The sequence below is a fragment of the Ranitomeya variabilis genome, chromosome 5 (assembly GCF_051348905.1).
Source record: "Ranitomeya variabilis isolate aRanVar5 chromosome 5, aRanVar5.hap1, whole genome shotgun sequence".
In the NCBI taxonomy this organism is placed as follows: Eukaryota; Metazoa; Chordata; class Amphibia; order Anura; family Dendrobatidae; genus Ranitomeya; species Ranitomeya variabilis.
In genome coordinates this window covers 109176999-109200475 of record NC_135236.1, presented here as the reverse complement: position 1 = coordinate 109200475, position 23477 = coordinate 109176999, and the positions used below count along the sequence as shown (strand labels likewise).

Below are 23477 nucleotides of genomic sequence, written 5' to 3'. Positions count from 1 at the left end.
CCAATACCACATTTTTGGTCTTGTCCAGTGATCACAGTTTTTTGGGACAAAGTGAGAGTATTGATTAGCAGGGTTCTTTATGTCGAGGTGGGGCTTGACCCGTTTATATATTTGTTAAATATTTCCACCAAGGGGATGGGAAAAAACTCAGCCAAGCTGTTATTACATATCCTTACAGCGGCGAGGTGTTTGATCACCCTTCACTGGAGGCAGACATCTCCTCCTTCCCATCAGCAGTTATTGTATAGAATAAATGACATTCGTAGGAAGGAATACATGATGGCTCTTTTAGGAGCGAGAGTGGATAGAATTGACTCCGTTTGGGATTACTACTGGGCTCAGAGAAATGGTTAGGCTTTTCGCTATCATTTAGTACTGTTTGGAACCTGCATCCCTCCTTTTCCCTACCTTATGTGTGTGAGTCTTGTCTTTTTGTCTGTCTATGTGAGGTGCCTTTACACAATATCCAAGATATCTTTCTTATGTATGTTTTCTGTATATTGTTGGATGATTCTACCTAGTGTTTGATTTGGGTGTTGTAACCTTTCTAATCTTCTCTTTCTCCATGTTTTATATGGTGATTCTGAATGTAATTGTTTGTCGGGACTCACGTCCTTTTGTTAAAAATTTGTAAAACTTTTAATACAAATTTACAGTTAAAAAAAAAAATCATATTGCTATCGGATGTAAATCGGATGCTAGGTGTGAAAAATCTGATTGTACTTGCATGAAAAACGCATGGCACTCACTTGACACTTGGATTACACTCATCCGACTATGCAGGAACAAAATCGGACCGATTTTAAAATCGCTAGTGTGTCTCCAGCTTCACGGTTTGAGTTAGTTGCACTTATTTGCATTCTTGATTCATTATTTTTCGGTTATCACCTCACTATATTGGATTTGTCGTTTATTATCTTATTACATTGTATGGTGGAACTTTATCATTATTATCTTTTTGCAGAGCAGGTGAGTGATTGCTGTATTTTTGGCATAACCAGCATTAAATTTTATATAGCCATTGGACTTAAATATTTTTAACTCTTTTTTATACTTGAACTGATGCAATAAATTATTTATCGTGATTGGTGATCCTCTAAATTTGCATACCCCCTTTTATTTTTTATCCCTCTTTTTGTGTTGTAAAAATTTCATGCAGTATTTGGCGACGTTCCCATGATGAGCTTTTGGTGAGTTTTTGATGTTGCAGATTTTCTGCACCCATTAAAGCACCACTCCAGTGTTTTTTTTTTATTTAATCGCGGAAGTGGTGCCTACAATCCAAGTTTCCTGCCCCCTGTCTGATACTCAACTCCGGTGTTTTCACCTGTTTTTGCTGCCAGTAGGGTCCATTTCCTGCAGATTGTGACCTTCTGGCTGCTCCAGTGTTTCATGGAGCGAGCCAGAGGTCACTAATCATTGTAAGTCTAGGAGAGCTTGTGACTTAGTTTCTGAATTCCGGCTACTCAAATGCTACGCTCACAAATGATGCCACAGGATCGGACGGGCTCAGAAAAACTGTGAAGATGCAGGAGGATGACTATATGACCGGGGGCAGAGAACAGGTGTTTAAAGCGCCACTCCAGCAGTGAAAAAAAAACTCTCAAATTTAGTTTTAAGTAAAATAGGTTACTTGCATTTTTTTTAAATTTACCGCATAAAAAAACTCTAAAAACTCATTGTGGGAAGTAACCTTACTGACAAAAAACTGTTTGAGGAATCAAGGCCAAAGTGTTTTTAAACAAGTATGGTCAATATTGTAAATTTGTATATTATATTGTTTTAGCTGGAGATTTTTACGCTAATTAGCTAAGTCACTATCCAAATTTATACTTCACATTACAAACAACATGCATTTGCATCTTGTATATAGTGAAAGCGATATAAAGGGAAAGTGTCCACAGAAATTGTTTATCTTAGGTTTTAATACCAAATGTCATTTTAAAATATTATTTATAAGAAAAATACTTGCAATTTTCACACAGACCACTAGATCTAATAAACTGGAAATGGTCTAATCTGAGCAGGGTTCAGTGTGAAGGCATGGGAAGGAGGCGAGCTTTAAGGACGGGGTCACACTTGCGAGTGTGATGCAAGAAACTCGCACAAGTCTATCGTATCAATACCCGCCACAGTAGCCGGCACTCGGAACGGAGCGTTCAGCTGCATGTATTTCCATGCAGCCGCACACTCCGGTCCCAAGTGCCGGTGGCAGTGCCGCATATTGATGCGAGAAACTCGCAAGTGTGACCCCGGCCTAACACTTAAAAAAAGGGGGGAGCTTTGGCTGAAAGGGACGGGTTCACATACAGTATAACCTTACAATTTTACTTTAATTTATGGCAGAAAGTGGCATAAATTATAGTAGACTTGATTTTCCCGTGCACACCTGTTTTGAGATGCAACTTAATATATTAAGATGTGCTTGCATCCTAAGATCCTCTATAGATATTAGACCAAAGTCAGACTATCCATCAATATCAACAAGATGGGGTGACAGTCTAATGCAGAGGTCTCAAACTGCATTCCTCAAGGGCCGCAGCCGCAAACAGGTCATGTTTTCAGGATTTCCTTGTACTGCACAGGTGATAATTTAATCACCTACACACATAATAATTACAGCACCTTGTGCAATGCTAAGGAAATCTTGAAAACACGCATGGTTTGCGGCCCTCGAGGAATGCAGTTTGAGACCCCTGGTCTAATGTGTATCAGGGACCTTCGGACTCTCCCCCAATAGATGTTGTTGGTGGGAGATATGGGTCAAGTCTCTTTTGGTCTTTAGGAGATAAGCTCATGGCGGACCCTTTTGGCAATGATTTTCGCAAAATCACAGCCAAGCAGAACAATTAGTTGTATTTCTGAGTTGGAAAAGGTAGCTGATAGTCAAAGGAACGCTCAGCCCTCATCTCTCTCATGTTTAGGCCAGCTTCAGCTTTTGTTCAATGTGTTTTAATTGTAATGTGCAATTTTAGCAATTAGTGCCTACATAGATGAGCTACAAGGTTACTAATTAAGGGTATGCATTGTTCTGATTAGATAAGAGCCCAGTCAAATATGAGGATGAATTGGGTAATTTCCTGATGTACATTTCATGCAGATATTAATACTCACTGCTTCCACTGTAACAAACAAAGACACCTTTACATATCGCCTCATACTAAAAAGAAATGCTGTATTCTGAAAGACACAAACCATAGACTGATATAAAGCATCTACTAATGTTTGTGTGAAATTTGAAGAATATAGACAGAACTGTTTCGGGGTTCTTGCCCCTCATCAATGCAAAGCAGAATACTAATTGAATGAATATGTGTTATGGTGCTCTGTGCATGTGTAATACCCCAGATAACCGGTTGTTACAGTGATGTTGCCTTCCTTTCGGGGAGGGCGATATCATGTTTGGAGGCAAGGGGGATTTCTTTTACCAGGTAAGGCACCCACATACAACACATTCTGAATCCAGGCCCGAAGGGGGAGCTCAGGACCCCGATTCGGGGAGCTTCCCTCAACTTTTAGTATTCTGGTCTGGAGGAGAAGTTGGTTCAGTTGGAGAAAGACACTGAGAGAGAAGGAAGTCTGGAACAGAGTGCAGACTACGGAGCCATGCAGCCAGGACTGAGCTGCAGCTCCAGGGAAGGACAAGAACCCGAGGGGTGTTGAATGTGGTGGAGCTATTGAGGGAAGGAGCAAAGGAGTGGAAAAGGGCTCAGAGGGGAACTGCGACCAGGCACCCTCAGAGCCACAGCACAGGAACCGGGCACCGGGAGCCCAAAGTCATGTTGTGCTCCAGGACATGCGACAGAACCGGAGGGCATTGAACTGTATGTAATTTGCCCACACCACACCTGAAGACGAAGCAGCACCTGAAGAGCCCAGGTGGTGGTAGAGACCCTGTAAAACAGCTCAAGCTGCCTGCCATACAGGTATCTGTCCCAGACAGGAGAAGGAAGGGGTACTTTGCCAGCAAGCTTCAGGCAGCAGGGACCTCACACATCAGCGCAAGTAGGAAAGGCTTACCGACCTCACCTGAGAGAGGGATCTACCATTGCCTCCAGGCCGGCCGGGCCATACCATCACCTGTTCCTAGTACTCTGGACTGTGGACTGCTACTGCCAGTAAACCAGGTAAAGACTTTACCACTCTGTGCCTCCACTTATTTGCCGACATACACCATCTCTGCCATATACCTTGGGAGCCCTGGGGACCCCGCTTCACCAGTGGGAAGGATCACCATCTTGCTGCCACTACATCACCCCAGAGGACCCCTTTAAGCAACGTCGGTCCCTATTGACTGAGAACCACAGGTGGCATCACGAAAATGGACTTTCACAATTCCCTTAAAATACCTTTCCTCTTTAATTGAGTCCAAGGGCCACGGTCCAGGTCGCAGCCACAATGATATCCCCTTTAAGAGTGACCGGACCCGGTACCAAGTGTCCCCATTGCACTGGTGGGCGACTCAACTTTGGCATCACGAACAGGATGGACCAACCCATGGAAATGGGTCCTGTGCGCCATGGATTATAATGGACTGTGTGAAATTGTGTAATGGCCACCATTGCTGTACCATGAGGCAGATAAAGGAGGAAGAAGATGTGTTGCCATGGGTGGAGTTCAAGAACCGATGTGAAAGCTGGATCCACCCTCTACAGAGACTCTAATGCTAACCAAAGATGTCCGTAAGCAGGACGTATCCGCCCCCAGAGATGGCCGGTGTGAAAGTGGGAAAGACACCACCCAGAAAGTCGAGAGATGGAGAAGGAGGAAGACGCGGGAAAGCATGACCGCAGCATGGCTGCACGATAACCGGTAACTACATTGGTGGACACAAGTGAAGAGCTGCCGGGACCTGCAGACACTAACAGAGATGTCCCCGGTCCGCAGCGACAAGAAACCTCGGACCTGAATCCTACCATGGACCCGGAGCTCCTTGGCGCGGAGATGGTGGAGCTAACCCCCCCGACTCCTGCGGGCCCAGATGACAGCGGTAGCCGCCTGGAAAGGGTCCCTGATCCATAGGATGACGACCGCGCAGCCTCGGACTACGCCGTCGGTGCTCACAGCCCCAGCGGAGCCGGAGGGAGCAACGCTGCAGCAGGAGATGGCGCCGACAGGAGATCTGGAGCCTGTTTCTTTGATCTCGATGGAGCCAGAAAGTAAGGCGCTGCCGGAAAGTGAGACGACACCGAATGGGCAAAAACACAGACACCTACTATCTTTCCAGGAGCCTGGAAGTTGTTATAGCTGGAGGAGAAGGAGGAGAGTAACCCCATATAAATGGCAATGGATTTATGTAGCTGTCCCAATACTTTTGTCCAAATAGTGTACTGAATGTTATAAGGTATCTATGACTTTAAAGGGGTCTGTCACCCTTTTGAGCTTTGAGTTATAAATATTGGCATACAGGTTGTATACATCTGAAATTAGTCATTCCTGTATGCCTCTTGGATGATGCTTTGTTCAGTAAAAATTATCAATTATAGCTTGGGTCTTCTAGGCTATGGGATGTATGCTGCCCGGAAGATAAAACTGCCTCTTGTCTTCATTATACAAGATTTCTCCTCCCCTTCTCTTCAGTTTCCCTTTGACGCCATGTGCGTGGCTGGGAATCCCGTGCCTGCGCATTCTGCCTGCCGTCGCTCCCTTGCACTGTGGGGAATTCACCTTTACTGTGCACCCAAAATTACTGGGTCCCGGCATTTACATTGACACTCTGGCGCCTGCACACATCAAAGTTCAGGACTGTGCCAAGAGAAGGGCGGAACGGGGCAAAGGAGCGACGGCAGGCAGAATGCGCAGGTGCAGGATTTCCTGCTGTGCACATGGCATAAAGGGAAACTGAAGAGAAAGGGAGGAGAGGTCTTGTATAATGAAGACCGGAGGCAGTCTTATCTTCTAGGCAGCGTACGTCCCATAGCCTGGAAAATTGACGCTATAAAAGATTATTTTTACTGAACAAATCATCATCCAGGAGGCACACAGGTAGGACTAGTTACAGCTGTAAACAACCTGTATGCCCACATTAATAGCTCAAAAGGTGACAGATTCCTTTTAAGGAACATTCACATTTAATTATTATCGGACTCCTTTCCTGATGGCAGGCAGTAGGCAAATGGCAGAAGGCAAACGCCAAATGAGCCTTTAACTATATCGGACTCTGCATTACCAGACAGTAATTTTAATTAAGTCTGACCTAGATGAAAATCATGTACCGGTATATTGGAAAATTGCACCAATTACAAATATATTTGCTTTTCATCAATACAATAGAGGGCCAATGTCAGACCATATTTTGTAAGTTGTTTGACAGCTGCAGCCCTAGGATTACACAAGGTCATATTCTCAGTACAAATGACCTTTTACACAGCCGAATTTGGCTGATACTTAAAACCAGTAGCAAGATAGTCATGTTCCAAAATAAGTTAGAGTCTTGTGATTTAGGGCTTATGTACATGGTAACAGCTTCTCTGCCAGTGATTGTAATGACTGACCATTAGAGCATGTGGTAAGATTTAGCCATATGTGTGTCTGGAATTAGGAAGATGGCAGCGACATCACTATACTGTGATAGGGGTCTTCATGAGATAAAGAAAGTAATCCCCTTTAAAGGAAATATGTCAGATGATTAATGTTATCCAAACCATGAACAGCATAAATCAGAGCTTGTATGGATGATTGCAGCCAGATATATTTTTCTATGACAAGCTCTGATGTTTCAGAGAAGATGTAGCTTGAAGAAAAAGATTAGTCCAGTGCAGTCCCTGGCCGACTTCTTCCCATGCAGCTGTAGGTGATTAATAGGTCGCCAACATGTACAGTGGGGCAAAAAAGTATTTAGTCAGTCAGCAATAGTGCAAGTTCCACCACTTAAAAAGATGAGAGGCGTCTGTAATTGACATCATAGGTAGACCTCAACTATGGGAGACAAACTGAGAAAAAAAAATCCAGAAAATCACATTGTCTGTTTTTTTATCATTTTATTTGCATATTATGGTGGAAAATAAGTATTTGGTCAGAAACAAAATTTCATCTCAATACTTTGTAATATATCCTTTGTTGGCAATGACAGAGGTCAAACGTTTTCTGTAAGTCTTCACAAGGTTGCCACACACTGTTGTTGGTATGTTGGCCCATTCCTCCATGCAGATCTCCTCTAGAGCAGTGATGTTTTTGGCTTTTCGCTTGGCAACACGGACTTTCAACTCCCTCCAAAGGTTTTCTATAGGGTTGAGATCTGGAGACTGGCTAGGCCACTCCAGGACCTTGAAATGCTTCTTACGAAGCCACTCCTTCATTGCCCTGGCGGTGTGCTTTGGATCATTGTCATGTTGAAAGACCCAGCCACGTTTCATCTTCAATGCCCTTGCTGATGGAAGGAGGTTTGCACTCAAAATCTCACGATACATGGCCCCATTCATTCTTTCATGTACCCGGATCAGTCGTCCTGGCCCCTTTGCAGAGAAACAGCCCCAAAGCATGATGTTTCCACCACCATGCTTTACAGTAGGTATGGTGTTTGATGGATGCAACTCAGTATTCTTTTTCCTCCAAACACGACAAGTTGTGTTTCTACCAAACAGTTCCAGTTTGGTTTCATCAGACCATAGGACATTCTCCCAAAACTCCTCTGGATCATCCAAATGCTCTCTAGCAAACTTCAGACGGGCCTGGACATGTACTGGCTTAAGCAGTGGGACACGTCTGGCACTGCAGGATCTGAGTCCATGGTGGCGTAGTGTGTTACTTATGGTAGGCCTTGTTACATTGGTCCCAGCTCTCTGCAGTTCATTCACTAGGTCCCCCCGCATGGTTCTGTGATTTTTGCTCACCGTTCTTGTGATCATTCTGACCCCACGGGGTGGGATTTTGCGTGGAGCCCCAGATCGAGGGAGATTATCAGTGGTCTTGAATGTCTTCTATTTTCTAATTATTGCTCCCACTCTTGATTTCTTCACTCCAAGCTGGTTGGCTATTGCAGATTCAGTCTTCCCAGCCTGGTGCAGGGCTACAATTTTGTTTCTGGTGTCCTTTGACAGCTCTTTGGTCTTCACCATAGTGGAGTTTGGAGTCAGACTGTTTGAGGGTGTGCACAGGTGTCTTTTTATACTGATAACAAGTTTAAACAGGTGCCATTACTACAGGTAATGAGTGGAGGAAAGAGGAGACTCTTAAAGAAGAAGTTACAGGTCTGTGAGAGCCAGAAATCTTGATTGTTTGTTTCTGACCAAATACTTATTTTCCACCATAATATGCAAATAAAATGATAAAAAAACAGACAATGTGATTTTCTGGATTTTTTTTTCTCAGTTTGTCTCCCATAGTTGAGGTCTACCTATGATGTAAATTACAGACGCCTCTCATCTTTTTAAGTGGTGGAACTTGCACTATTGCTGACTGACTAAATACTTTTTTGCCCCACTGTATATACATTCGGAGAGACCTGTCAATCACCTGTAGTGGCACTGGGAAGAGTCAACCAAAAATGGCGCCAGACTAGTCTTGTCTCAGCTTACGGTCCCAGGCTGGATCTTCAAACTATATTTTCTCTGTGTTTCAGAGAAAAATATACCTGGCTGCAACTATGCAACTAGGCTCTGATTCAGGCTGCCCGTGGTTTGGGTTTAATTGATTCAGCTCACAGGTTTCCTTATCTCTAATCATTTCCTTTCCTATAATAATAAATAACATGATATTTTATTTCCACACATACTGACATGATAAAATACCTCATTAAGTCCTTTCAAGGGCTCCAAAAGCTGTCGCTGATAACTGTGATTACTCAGATCTGTATCACTCTCAGATATGATAGTATGCACCTCGTCACTGGCCTCCATTTTGTATATCATATGCAGAAATGCCGATGTTGGTAATGGCTCAATAATAAAGCTTTCATTCCCAAGTTCTAGAATTCCCCTGTAAATACAAAGTGAATGCAAGCACTGGAGAATATACAGTACAATAGATATATTATGAATCCCTGTTGTACAGATCCATAATACGGCAGACAGAGATACTGCTATAGGCCAATACTATATCATCTTGCATCCATTTTTTACTGAGGTACATAGATGGATTTTTGCTAACTAAATTATATGACTTTTCCCTGTGAGCAGTACATAAGTACCATAAAATGACAAGACAATGGTACTACAAGAATCTACGTGTCATTACGGAGCCCTACACTCACCACTCACATAGGGATGAACAAATTAGAGAAGAAGTTAAACCTGCATACCACGGGTTCATATATAGACATGGCAAATCCCTAACCTAACCCCCATTTGTCCCTGCCTACCTGCGGATGTTATCACCCTAAAATTACGCAATGGTGCCTCCATTCAACATCGGCTGACTTTGAGTGTCCCTAACTGCACCCTCAACTGTACACAGAGTGTTACCTTAAACCACAACAACAGAACTTAATGCACACAGACAAAAAGTGAGGCACAGGGCTCAAGAGGTGTTCAGATAGTCATACATGGAAGAAAAAGAAAGGAACACAAAAAGACTTTTGGTGTAAGTGAAAACCCCCAGATCCTGAATGTAACTAAATGGGAAAAGTACTGAGACGAGGAACAAGCAAACAAACTGCAGGAGAAGCAATAGAGAAAACTTCAGCAAGATAATCCTTAACTGGGGAGCTGGAACTCCAAACATCCACCTGACTTGGAATATAGCCAGCAAAGATTGCATGTGCCAGGGGTTTCAATAGCCCCTCTCAAGATGTGATAGGACAAACCAAACAAGGAAATGAAAACACCTGCATAGAAGCAACACAGCAAAGCAAAGAAAACAAAATTATCAGCAGTTGGACAGAGACAGCAAAGGCTGTCGTTCAGTAGGAAGGGAAACTGACCCACAGCCAGAGATCACTGGATTGAATCCTAGAGTCGAGCCATGACACGACGTAGCTGATAGTTGCCTCCACAAAGGAGTGAATATTTCTATAGTCAGGAGAAATAAGGCTGAATATGGATTCTCTTGAATTATTGGTCTCTTTGTGAGCCTCAGGCGAGAACAAGTGCAATGTGACTTCCACACCATTAACTATGTCTACTCTACCAACTGCAATTAAGAACATTGGTGCCAAAATCATGAGTAACTTTTGACACTGGTATTGTCAACTCACAGGTAGTCCAGATAGCTACCAAACCCCACTTTAGAATACCTCCAGGTGGGACTTGCTGTGTGACCCAAGGGAGTTGGAAAGTGACAAACTCCTCACCTAAAACTACTTATAAATATCCCACCCCAAAACCCTGCCACAATAACCTTTGTCCCACCTCCACCAAACTCTCGTCATGCCAGTCTTTGCCCACTGTGCAAGCCCAGTGCTCCAGCCTCTCTTTGACGCTAATATTTTCGACTCTACAGTGGTCCAGTTAGCCACCAAACTCCACTATATAATGCCCCCACCAATATCCACCAAGCCATTCCTAATAAAGACAGACACAAAAAGGTGGAAAATATTGGCCATAGCAGCCTTTATTATAAACATTACAAACATTTATAAACCATTTTTAAAGCGTGATAAGGTCCTTGACGCTACAAGATCTGGTGACCCTAAAATGACCATTTGTCAAAACCATGATTATTCCCAGCTGCGACCCACATGCTTAGGAGCACCAAAAACCCAAAGGGTTCATTAACGGATAACCACTAACCCGGAACTTGACATTCCTTTGCAGTAAGCCCCACCAATCACCAGATCAAACAACCAACTTATAACAGAGGAATCCATGTCCTGATGAATCTACCATACCAATTTAAAACAAAATTCAAGGACCCTGAGACACACCACCATGAGAGCATTTGAACCATCAAATGTTCGAGATCCCCCTTTCTTTCAAAAACATTGCCCGCTCAATGCTTTCTTGTAATGTCAAAGCCCATAAATCAATATCCACGGCATTCAGATGTACCCCAGCCCTTAACCAAAATTTGTCATTACCACTTTCTAAATGAAAATGCCACACAGTCACACCCTCATTATGAGGAACAAAGTTCGAAATTGCCCTGTTCACTTTTATTCGAGCCTTGTTTAACTTCTCAACTGACTGAGCATTCCACCACTTCATCCGGGGAACAATCGCGGACCAAACCATGATGATCCCTGAAAAGGATGCCCGCAGTCGTAAAGAATCAGGCTTCATGTCTCTGATTAAATCTCTGCATGGGCAAAACCCCGAATCGTTAAACTCCAACGTGTGAAACTAAAATATCTGGAGGGCAATCTAAACTAACAACACTATGAACTTCTTTTAAAACCCTGTTCCACCTCATACCCCTAAAACCAAGCCACGTGATAAACGCTTTGTCTCTCAGAAAACCAAGCTGCCTCCCGTCTCTCGTCTCTTCTCACATTCACCTGGGCAGAGCCCCAATAGACATAGGAATTGCCCATAATCCATGTCAAAAGGGGAGCACCTGTATGAAACAATAGCATTAGGAGATAGAATACACTTAAACTTATTACTTCACTTGACTAACCTCCACCAGGGCTTTAGGCATTACATACAACCAAAAACTGCGAGATTCCCATCTGCCTATTCGCTGAACAATCTCAATACTCAAACTGCAGCTTCAGTCGCTGCTCCTATAAAGTATAAGGAGTAAAACTAGAGGGATCTAAACCCAAATGACTTAAACACCTCCTAAAACATCTGGCATCTCTCCACAACTTGCCCCTATGAAAACCCATAATGACCTGCTTCACCAGAAAAATTTTTTGTTAAATCCCTATAACTCCGCAATTTCAAACCAAAAGCCAACCCGGAGGTCAAACAACTTACCTTTGACACTGACCACCTTTTTGATGCTTCCTCGCTTATTCATAGCAACAACAATCCTTTTTAATCATCCTCAGACAACACCCAGCCAAATGATCCTATCCAATTCTCCCACAATTCCCAGACAGACTGGTATGCCATCCAAGTGTCGACACTCTATCAACGATTGTGATGCCCAAACGCCAAGGTCCATAGATGAAGGGGGCAGTCCAACCCCTTTTCCTCCGCGTCCGGAGCCAGCGCCTGGAAACGATCCCACTGAAAATGACAGGGGGAATCAGCAGCCGAGTTCTGAATACCTGGAATGCTGTAACACAAGTATTTAACAATAAGCACTCCTACACCAGTTGACACAAAACTCGAATCACCGGGGAGGGAGGGATGCCGTAACACTATTAATTGCTAAAGTAACACCTATATTATCACAATTAAAACGAATACGTTTATTCTGCAAATGCTGCCACCACAACATCACTGCCATGAGTATTGAAAAATCTCAAGAAGAGCCACATTTTTTATTAGACCTGATGATCGACATGCTTACGGCAGTCTACCAACACACCGCTGCCTTTGAAAATAAGCACTAAAACCTGAACTGACGGTTACGTCTGTAGACAAATACAAATCAAAACTGTCAATAACCTCATTCATCAACAGAGAGCGAATATTATAACATTCCAGAAAACTTGCCCATGTGTCACTGGGCTACCGCGACAGAGAGGTTCCAGAGAACCGCAGCGCTCTGGGCCTCGTTCACACACGATGAACAGAAGCTCTTCTCCTGAATTCTGACCTGGCTGTCTTGTTCCAGCAGGGCAGGAGTTAAACCTTGTTGCAGAGAGCTTGGTCTCTCAGCTGAATTGGTTTTTGTAATCTCCTCTCCTATATAGACTCAGCTTTGACTACAACTGTTGTCAGTGATCAGTTCTGCTGCCTGGATGAAATGGGAAGGAGCGTGGTGTTAGGAGCTTGGAGGTTTATCTACAGAGATTGTTGTCTGCTGTTTTGGTTGCATATTAAACCTGTTTTCCTTCCTAGTTTCCCCCCCCCCCCTTTCCTTCTCTGTGTTTCCTTTGTGGCTGTGTGAGCATTTGGTTAGTTTGAGATTTTAGTTACCTTGCCTGCATACCCTGTTTACTTGTCATATTTATACACTGGTGCAGTCCTCCTCCCTGGGGGGGAGAGGGGGCCACTGATAGGGCCTGCACAGGAGACAGGGATACGCTGGCGGCTCAGGCCTCCTAACCATTATAGGTACCCCTGATATAAGGGTAAGCCAGGGCCCCTTTATAGTGGCAGGGACAGGTGCGGGTCCCAGTACGCCATCCTGCCCCTTTATCGCCATTAATGGCGTGACAGTATCACTGACCTATAAATTTTCTTGGTCCAATATGGACCCCATTGCTGCTTTAGCTGGACAATTGCAGCAACTCAGTCTAGAGGTGGCTGACCTCCGCTCGGCGGTTGTACAGCGTACTCCAGTGGCCACTGCAGGGGTTGCTATACCTCCACAAGCTTCGCTGGAGCCTAAAATTGCATTACCTGACAGGTTCTCTGGGGGGCGCGACAAATTTGTTACATTCAGGGAGGCCTGTAAATTATACTTTAGGTTGCGTCCTCACACTTCAGGATCAGAGGATCAGAGGGTTGGAATTGTAGTATCGCTCCTACAGGGTGATCCCCAGGCCTGGGCTTTTTCACTTCCCGCTGACACTTTGCCGTTACGGACTGTGGAGGAGTTTTTTTGAGCCTTAGGTCAAGTGTATAATGATCCTGACCGCGTCTCCCTCGCTGAGTCCACAATACGCCACCTTCGGCTGGGAGACCGGCCAGTAGAAGAGTACTGCTCTGAGTTTCGGAGATTGGCTACTGACACAAAGTGGAATGACCCTGCACTCCGCAGTCAATTTTATCAGGGACTATCTGATAAGATAAAAGATGCCTTTGCCCTACAGGAGACACCAACCACACTGGAGGCAGCTATGTCTCTAGCGATCCATGTGGACTGCCGCCTGCGTCAGAGACTTAATGAATCGCCGCTGTTCAAGGGTAACTCGGATTTGGACTTACCAGAACCTGAGTCTCTAGGGAAACCTATGCAGTTAGGTGGCGCTTCTCGTTCTAAGGGGGCTGCAGTAGTACGGCGTAAGGGAGGTGCATTTTTTTTGTGGCAGAAGGGGTCATCATGCGAATGTGTGTCCTTCTAGAAGACAACCGCCAGAAAACTATTGAGCCCGGGTTGCGGGGAGGTTAGCAACTTGGGTGTACTTGTTTCCTCCACAGGTAAGCCACAATTTTTCTTACCAGCCGAGATTCGTCTTGGTGAAAATAGGCTCATAATCTCTGCCTTCCTGGACTCTGTGGCAGGGTTTAATTTAATTGATGCTGGGTTTGTTCAGGCACCTTATTGAGTTCCTGATAGTCAACACAGGGTCTCAGGGTCCCATCCTTCTTCTTTACAAAAAAGATAGGTGCCCCTGCTGGTGAGGAAGAAGGACGTATGAAGCCTTTGGCCAGATTTTCATCAATATACTCCTTTAAGGCTTGAAGCTCAGGTGCCGCCAAAGGGTATACGTTACCAAAAGGAATAGCTGCCCCAGGAAGCAACTCAATGGGACAGTCATAATGCCTGTGTGGAGGAAGCTGATCTGCATTCTTCTTGTCACAGATGTCAGAGAACTCTTTATATGCTGGAGGTAAAGAAAATACCTGTACATGTGGTTCCGTAGCCGTGGACTCAGGGACAACTTCTGTTAACGCTGAGTTGCTCCTTGTTGGAAAGATAATCTCCTTGGTCTCCCAGTTAATAATTGGGTTCTGAGAACACAACCAAGGAATGCCTAAAATCACAGGAAAATGAGGAGAAGAAATTAGCAAGAAAGAAAGTTGCTCCTGATGATTAGGCTCCAACAAAATTTCAAGGGGTACGGTCTCCTGATCCACAGGCCCAGAGATTAAAGGTGACGCATCCACTGTTTCCATGGTAATTGGGGAGGCTCTTTGCTGAATTTCAATACCATGTTCCTTGGCAAATGCGATATCCATGAAATTGCCACCTGCACCAGAGTCAATCATAGCTGCACTGGAAATCCACTGTCCTGAACACAGGATCTTAATAGGGAGAGAACAGTGAGAGCTATTTTCCTTCAGCTCCTTGGGGGGTGAAGTCATAGATAGTGAATGGAATACAGCGTTTAAAGGCAGGCTACATTCAGAGATGTCAGATTCATCATCACAGTTGTTGTATTCCCCTACTGCTGCTAGCACCTTGTTAGGCCATCTAGGACACTTAGGACAATTGATCAAGAAGTGGTCAGACTGGCCGCAGCAGAAACATAGACTTTCACGAAGGCGATGCTCCCGGCGCTCATTGATCTCGCGCCTCTGAACGGAATCAATTTGCATGGGCACCTCCTCCACCTCCCGAGATGATTTACCTGCAGGCTCTTTGGAAGGAAGGGAAAAGTTAGAAATACGGTTATACGCAGCAAACTTCTCCTGCCTACGCTCAGTAAGGTGAATGTCAATGCGCACACAATGCTGTATAAATGTCTTTAGCTCTTGTGGTGACTCAGAGCAAGCTAGTTCATCTTTTACAATACTAGACAGACCCCTTTTAAAAATAGGCAGTTGTGCATAACTGTCCCAATTGGTATCTACCGCTAATCTCCTGAATTCAGTAGCATACTCAATAACAGAACGTTTTGCCTGGCGCAAAGACAATAAAGCAGATTCAGCGGTTGCACGGCGATTAGAGCAATCAAACTAATGCCATAGCGGCCAAGAAATCATCCAAGTTATTTAACCGTGGGTCACGAAACTCAATCATCGGATTTGCCCAGGCGAGCGCTCGTGCGGTCAGCAGCATTATTACACACAATACTTTGGATCTATCATTAGGAAAACGGTCAGCATGCACATCAAAATATAGCATACATTGATTCACAAAGCCACGAAATTTGTCGCGATCACCATTAAATCTGAATGGGGGCAACTTAGGTGGGCTAGCTGGTGGCGGTTGCCCAGAGGGTAAAGTCACTTGTGCAGCTATTTGCGTGCTTATGTCCTGAAAAGCCCGTCCATACTGGGACTCTATGCCAGCAAGTTTGTCTTCCTGGGCTGCCATGCGGTTGCTTAAGTCCTGCAAGGTTTGTCAAACACTTGTTGATTGTGTTCAAAGCTTCCAAACTTCTTTTGCAGACCTTCCACATCTTTCTGCAGTGATCTAATTATGGAAAACACCTGCTCTAGTCTGCTTTCTGCAGTCATTGTTCCAGCAGTCTCCTTTCTTTTTAGGCTAGAGTATCCTGTAATAATTATAGGGGATACCTCAGGAGACTCATTGCGTGGAACAAGACAACTACAGGACACAGTTTTATAAGTGGTAAAGTCTATATTATCACATGGTGATTCAAACAGGTGCAGAGAGAAACTCAAGTCCACAACACTTGGTGCAAATATCAAATGCAGCTCAGCAGTCTATAGGAAACTTCAGAGGAAAATGCAATCACGCAGAAAGTCTATGAAGCACAATTATTCTTGAGGATACTTGACACGAATAAGTCCTTGCTTAGTCCAAAACACAGATAGATATGCTTGAAAGGCAGTTCAAATAATATCTTAGCTCAACCAGGGAGGTCTGGGTAATAGTCTCAGGTTCTTGCAAAGCAGCAACAGCTTACATATCCAGCAAATGCAGATGGAAGTAAACATGAGCAGCAGATGAAGGAGGATTACTGGAACTGGTGTATGCAGCAGGAACTCAGAGCAGAGTAGCAGGATAACCCCACAGGTTCACAGGAGCAGGTATATAGCCAGGGAGTTACCAGAGGTCAGGAGCTGGATGCAAAGCAGAATACTCTAGCACAGACTGAAGGCTGGGGTGGAGTTTTATAGCAGGAAGACACAGTGCACATGAGACCAAAGACGCCATCTTGGAAAAGGGCAGTAATGCACAAAAAGGTAATAAAAAATGTTCAGAGTCCTGACAGAGGGGGACGAATGGAAAACGGTGTTTAATACTCCAGAGGGACATTACGAGAACATGGTTATGCCTTTTGGGTTATGTAATGCTCTTGCTGTGTTTCAACACTTTGTCAATGATATACTTAGTCACCTGATAGGTAGGTTTGTGGTGGTATATCTCGATGACATCTTAACTTATTCCCCTGACCTCGAGTCCCATCAGGTTCATGTAAGGCAGGTCCTTCAGGTACTCACGGACAGTAAACTATTTGCCAAACTTGAGAAATGCATGTTCGCGGTCAAAGAGATTCCGTTCTTGGGTTATTTCTTATCCTCCACAGGATTTCGTATGGATCCGGCTAAGGTCAAGGCGGTCTTCGAGTGGGAGCGTCCTGAGGACCTTAAGGCCTTACAGAGGTTTTTAGGTTTTGCAAACTACCATCGCAAATTTATTAAAGACTTCTCAGTAGCAGCTAAACCTTTAACAGACATGACCAAAAGAGGCACAGACTTCTCTGACTGGTCCAGTGCGGCCTGTCAGGCTTTTGAAACTTTGAAGAAGTGTTTTTCCACTGCACCCATACTAATACAGCCTGACATCACGCAGCCATTTGTGGTAGAGGTGGATGCCTCTGAGGTGGGGGTGGGAGCTGTATTGTCACAGGGGATTTCTCCGAGTAAGTGGCGTCCATGTGCATTTTTCACGAAAAAATTATCTCCTACTGAGAGGAATTATGATATTGGTAACAGGAAGCAGTTGGCAATTAAATGGGCATTTGAAGAGTGGCGCCATTTTTTGGAGGGAGCACTTCACCCAGTCATGGTGATCACAGATCACAAAAATCTGTTGTATTTAGAATCTGCGAAGCGTCTCACACCTAGACAAGCTAGGTGGTCTCTGTTCTTTGCCAGGTTCAATTTCTACATTACATATGGGCCAGGAAGCAAGAATGTCAAGGCTGATGCGTTATCCCGTTGTTTTCCGGGGGGGTGGGGATAATTGTGAGCCAGGTCCTATACTGCAGAAGGGTGTAATTGTCACTGCAATTAATTCGGATCTTGAGAGAGAGGTGGTAGAGGCGCAGGGGGACTCCCAAGCAGCCTATCCTTTAGGTAAACTTTATGTTCCTGCTAATCTTCGTCTTAGGGTCATCAATGAACATCATGATTCGGTTTTGGCCGGACACCCTGGAAGTAAAGTTACCACGGACCTTCTCTCTCGGCGTTTTTGGTGGTCTGGGGTAAATCATGATGTACAGGAATATGTCGCTGCCTGTAGTGTGTGTGCGCGTTCCAAAACCCCTCGTACTTGCCCGTCTGGGTCTCTCCAACCTCTGGAGATTCCCAATAGACCTTGGACCCATTTGTCAATAGACTTCATCACCGACTTACCGGTTTCTGAGGGTAATACAGTTATTTAACCGTAGTTGACAGATTTAGCAAGATGTCACGTTTTATTGCCCTTCCCGCGTTACCTAATGCCAAGACTCTGGCACAGATCTTTATCAAGGAGGTTGTGAGATTCCATGTTGTTCCTTCAGATATTGTGTCAGACCGTGGGGTGCAGTTTATTTCTAAGTTTGGAGGGCTTTTTGCAGCCGGCTGGGGATTTATTTGTCGTTTTCTTCAGCTTTTCATCCTCAATCCAATGGTCAGACAGAACGTGTAAATCAAAATCTTGAAACTTATCTCAGGTGTTTCATTTCAGAAAATCAGGAAGACTGGGTTAAGTACTTACCATTGGCAGAGTTTGCAATAAACACCCGTACTCATGAGTCTACTGGTAAGTCCCCATTTTTCAGGGCATATGGTTTTCATCCTCAATTCAGTTCATTTAATAGGAAGGATTCCTCAGGGGTTCCTGAAGAGGAGAGGTTTTCTTCGTCCATCACGTCCGTATGGCAAGGGGTTCTTGATAAATTAAAGAGGATGAGTTCCAAATATAAGAATGCGGCTGATCGGAGACGTATGGAAGGTCCGGACCTATGTGTGGGTGATTGGGTTTGGTTGTCCTCAAAGAATATTAAACTGAGAGTTCCCTCGTGGAAATTGGGTCCTAAGTTTATTGGCCCTTATAGGATTGTGGCCGTCGTCAATCCTGTTGCATTTCGGCTGGCTTCACCTCAGTCGTTTTGGATCCATAATGTTTTTCATCGCTCTTTACTCAAGAGGTTTGTGGCGTCACCTAATCCATCACCTTTACCTCCCTCTCCAGTCCTTGTTGATGGAAATCTCGAGTTCCAGATAGCCAGGGTCATGGATTCTCGATTTATTTGTTCGCCGGTCTCTACAGTATCTAGTACATTGGAAGGGATACGGTCCTGAGGAGAGGATGTGGGTACCTGCAGCCGATGTCCATGCGGTTAGGTTAGTCCAGGCATTTCATACAGCTCATCCTGAGAAACCTGGTCCTGAGGTTCCGTAGGTACCTTGTAGGAGGGGGGGGGTACTGTCATGGGGCTACCGCGACAGAGAGGTTCCAGAGAATCGCAGCACTCTGGGCCTCGTTCACACACGATGAACAGAAGCTCTTCTGAATTCTGACCAGGCTGTCTTGTGCCAGCAGGGCAGGAGTTAAACCTTGTTGCTGAGAGCTTGGTCTCTCAGCTGAATTGTTTTTTGTAATCTCCTCTCCTATATAGACTCAGCTTTGACTACAACTGTTGTCAGTGATCAGTTCTGCTGCCTGGCTGAAGTGGGAAGGAGCATGGTGTTAGGAGCTTGGAGGTTTATCTACAGAGATTGTTGTTTGCTGTTTTGGTTGCATGTTAAACCTGTTTTCCTTCCTAGTTTTTTCCCCCCTCTTCCCTTCTCTGTGTTTCCTCTGGCTGTGTGAGCATTTAGTTAGTTTGAGATTTTAGCTACCTTGTCTGCATACCCTGTTTACTTGTCATATTTATACACTGGTGCACTCCTCCTCCCTGGGGGGGAGAGGGGGCCACTGATAGGGCCTGAACAGGAGACAGGGATACGCTGGCGGCTCAGGCCTCCTAACCATTATAGGTACCCCTGAGATAAGGGTAAACCAGGGCCCCTTTATAGTGGCAGGGACAGGTGGGGGTCCCAGTACGCCGTCCTGCCCCTTTATCGGCGTTAACGGCGTGACACCATGTTGCTAAATAGTCCTTATGCTCACTTGATAATCGAACATAACTTAACCCCTGCCATTGAACTAGCTAACATACAGGAAAAAACACACCCCATAGCCATCATTCTACATGCAAAGTTAAGCTTACTAAGATAAATTAGATTTCTCTCAGAGTAAGCTTTTCTAATCGCAAGGCCCTGGCAATTTCCGAGACAAAAACTTTTCTTCTGGTAGCCGAAATTCCCATTTTTCAGAATCAATGACTATAGCCAAGAAACAAATACACAATGCTGGCCATTCAGTTTTTCCTGGGGCCAAAGGGACCCCAAAATGCTTTACAACCCATTTCATGGTATGCAAAGTGGACTTGCACAACCGTGACTCCTTAGAACCAAAACACAAAAAATCATCCAAATAATAAATGATAGGTGCCCCGCCAGAAACATTACGGACCACCAATTCCAGAAAGGTACTGAATGCCTCAAACAACAAACAAAAACCGAACAACCCATAGGTAAACACCAGTCCACGAAATAAGCCCCATCCCAAAAACAGCCAAGTAACCGAACATTCAGGATGAACTGGTAGCAACCTAAAAGCAGGTTTGTGTCTTTTTTTGCCATCAGCACCCTCCTACCAAATTTTCTGACCCAGCGGGCAACCTCATCAAAGCATGTATAAACTACTGAACAAAGCTCAGGAGAGATACTGTCATTAATCAACCTGCCCAGGAATAGGAAAGGCGCTAAATTAACAGAAACTTATCAGGCTCTTTTTTGGGAACAATCCCTAAAAGTGAAACTATCAAATCAGGAATTGGCAAATTATCAAAAGACTTAGCCATCCGACCGAGCGCTACCTCCTTCGCCAGTTGTTCTGGACCCACTGCAGACTGCTGGTAAGTAAACCGCAAATTCTGGAATCTGAAATGTAGGCGGTGGAATGTGATAACCGACATCAAAGTCTGACAACAATAAATCAGCCTTCTCTCTTTCAGGGAGCCTATTCAGATAGGGAGCATCGCGGGTAGCTTTACCGCGTTTGCTCTCTTGGGAATTACTGGAAGGAGCTTTTCCCTTGGCCTTTTTAAAACATTGTCCGGCCTCATGCCAAAAGCTTTTACAGTAGCAGCAGAGATGGTTAAACTTACAGCTGGATCCAAATTTACATTGGCCCTTATTAAATTGCCAACACAAACACAGCTTCTGCCCACCTGACTGTCCTGACTGTTTGCTCAGTCATAGACTTCCTTATTGGCCGAATGAACCGGCCCCGCTTTGCAAAGGATGCCCATACTCAGACTGGGCCAGTACTCTTAACCAAAGACCAATATCCTTTTGATCCCATGTAATGCCTGGTCTATGTTACGGATCTGCAACACATTACTAAGGTAGAAGGGGGAAAACTGACCCTGCACTATGACTAGGCTGAAACCTTACAATGGAGTGGGCGACTCATTCCTTGCGAATAGACCCACCAACGATCCTAGGTAAATCTCAAAGAAGACCTATAGATAAGGGGAAGGGGTACCATAAAAGAACTAAGGACTGGGTACAAAAACGGGTCACTTCCTAGTAGAAAACACAGAGAAGGCTGCAGAAACCAATAGAAAACAAAAACTAAGGCTAGCGGAACCAGGAGATACCAGTACTGAACAAATAACACACATAGAACACTGTTGTGAACTCTGTTTTGGGGCTCCCTCTTGTGGTCACGACTGGTACTGTGTGAGTGCTGTCTTTGGGCTCCCTCTGGTGGTTCTTTGTGTCATTCTGCAGGTCTGAGGCTGGATCAGCTGTCTCGTTATCTGTTAGCTGGTTCCTATTTAGTTCACCTGGACTCTCAGTTGTTGCCTGCTGTCAATGTCTTCAGTGCTATTTTGGAGCTCTCCTGCAGTCCTTCGTTATCAGTCTCTTCAAGAGAAGCTAAGTTTTGCTTGGTTCATTTTTTGACCATCAGTGGTCATATGTTTCTTGGTTTATTTTTGTTTCTTGTCCAGCTTGCTAATATGTGATTTCCTTGCTTGCTGGTAGCTCTAGGGGGCTGAGTTTCTCCCCTCACACCGTTAGTTGGTGTGGGGGTTCTTGTATTCTCAGCGTGGTTATTTTGCATAGGGTTTTTTACTGACCGCACAGTTCCTATCTGTCTTCTGCTATCTAGTATTAGCGGGCCTCATTTGCTGAATCTGTTTTCATTTCTACGTTTGTGTTTTCCCCTTACCTCACCGTTATTATTTGTTGGGGGCTTCCTATATCTTTGGGGTGATTTCTCTTGAGGCAAGTGAGGTCTTACTTTCCCTCCAGGAGTAGATAGTTTCTCAGGCTGTGTCGAGACGTCCAGGATTTTTAGGCACGTTCACCGGCTACCTTTAGTGTGTTGGTTAGGATCAGGTTTGCGGTCAGTCCAGTTACCACCTCCCTAGAGCTCGTGTCTATGTTCATTAACTTAGCTAGTCCGTTTGGTGATCCTCAGCCACTAGGATCATAACAGTACAGCAGGCCAAAAGTGTTTAATGCATCGCAGAAGTGGGATAAGAGAAGCCCTGAGTACAATTTATTTATTTATTTATTTATTTTTTTTATCTTTGCTGCAGTCTGTCCAGCTTCTCTCATCCCCTTAATCTCTGGGTGGTTTTGTGTTCAGCTGCAGACATGGATATTCAGAGTCTGACTTCTAGTGTGGATCATCTTGCTGCAAGGGTGCAAAGCATTCAGGATTTTGTTGTTCACAGTCCTATGTCTGAGCCAAAAGTACCTATTCCTGAGTTGTTTTCTGGAGATAGATCTAGGTTCCTGAATTTTAAGAATAATTGTAAATTATTTCTATCTTTGAGACCTCGTTCCTCTGGTGATTCCGCTCAGCAAGTTAAAATTGTTATCTCCTTGTTACGTGGCGACCCTCAAGATTGGGCTTTCTCTCTGGTGCCAGGAGATCCTGCATTGCTGAATGTGGATGCGTTTTTTCTGGCGCTTGGACTGCTTTATGAGGAACCTAATCTTGAGAACCAGGCAGAAAAGGCCTTGCTGGCTCTTTCTCAGGGCCAGGATGAAGCTGAGGTGTATTGTCAAAAATTTCGGAAATGGTCGGTGCTTACTCAATGGAATGAGTGTGCCCTGGCTGCAAATTTCAGAGAAGGTCTTTCTGAAGCCATTAAGAATGTTATGGTGGGGTTCCCCACGCCTGCAAGTCTGAATGACTCAATGGCTTTGGCCATTCAGATTGATCGGCGTTTGCGGCAGCGCAAATCTGCGCACCATCTGGCGGTGTTTTCTGAACAGAGACCTGAGTCTATGCAATGTGACCGAGTTCTGACCAGAATTGAGCGGCAAAATCATAGACGTCAAAATGGGTTGTGCTTTTACTGTGGTGATTCAACTCATGTTATCTCAGCATGCTCTAAGCGCGTTAAAAAAATCGCTAAACCTGTCACCATTGGTACTATACAGCCTAAATTCATTTTGTCTGTTACTTTAATTTGTTCTTTGTCATCCTACTCGGTTATGGCTTTTGTGGATTCGGGTGCTGCCCTGAATCTGATGGATTTGTCGTTTGCCAGGCGCTGTGGTTTTGTCCTGGAGCCTTTGGAATTCCCTATTCCACTGAGGGGAATTGATGCTACACCATTGGCTGAG

The 23477-nt window shown here is 44.6% G+C and overlaps 1 protein-coding gene across 3 annotated transcripts in view; it reads right to left on the bottom strand.

Annotated features, from left to right (window-relative positions):
* Positions 1–23477, bottom strand: part of LOC143775237 (disintegrin and metalloproteinase domain-containing protein 9-like) — a 150205-nt gene that overhangs the window by 89620 nt on the left and 37108 nt on the right. For all 3 annotated transcript variants that reach the window (XM_077263124.1, XM_077263125.1, XM_077263126.1), the window contains exons 7-8: positions 8730–8916; positions 3115–3180 (exon numbers count right to left, since the gene is read on the bottom strand). In XM_077263124.1, the coding sequence (XP_077119239.1) occupies positions 3115–3180; positions 8730–8916 (253 nt within the window). The remainder of the gene's footprint in view (positions 1–3114; positions 3181–8729; positions 8917–23477) is intronic.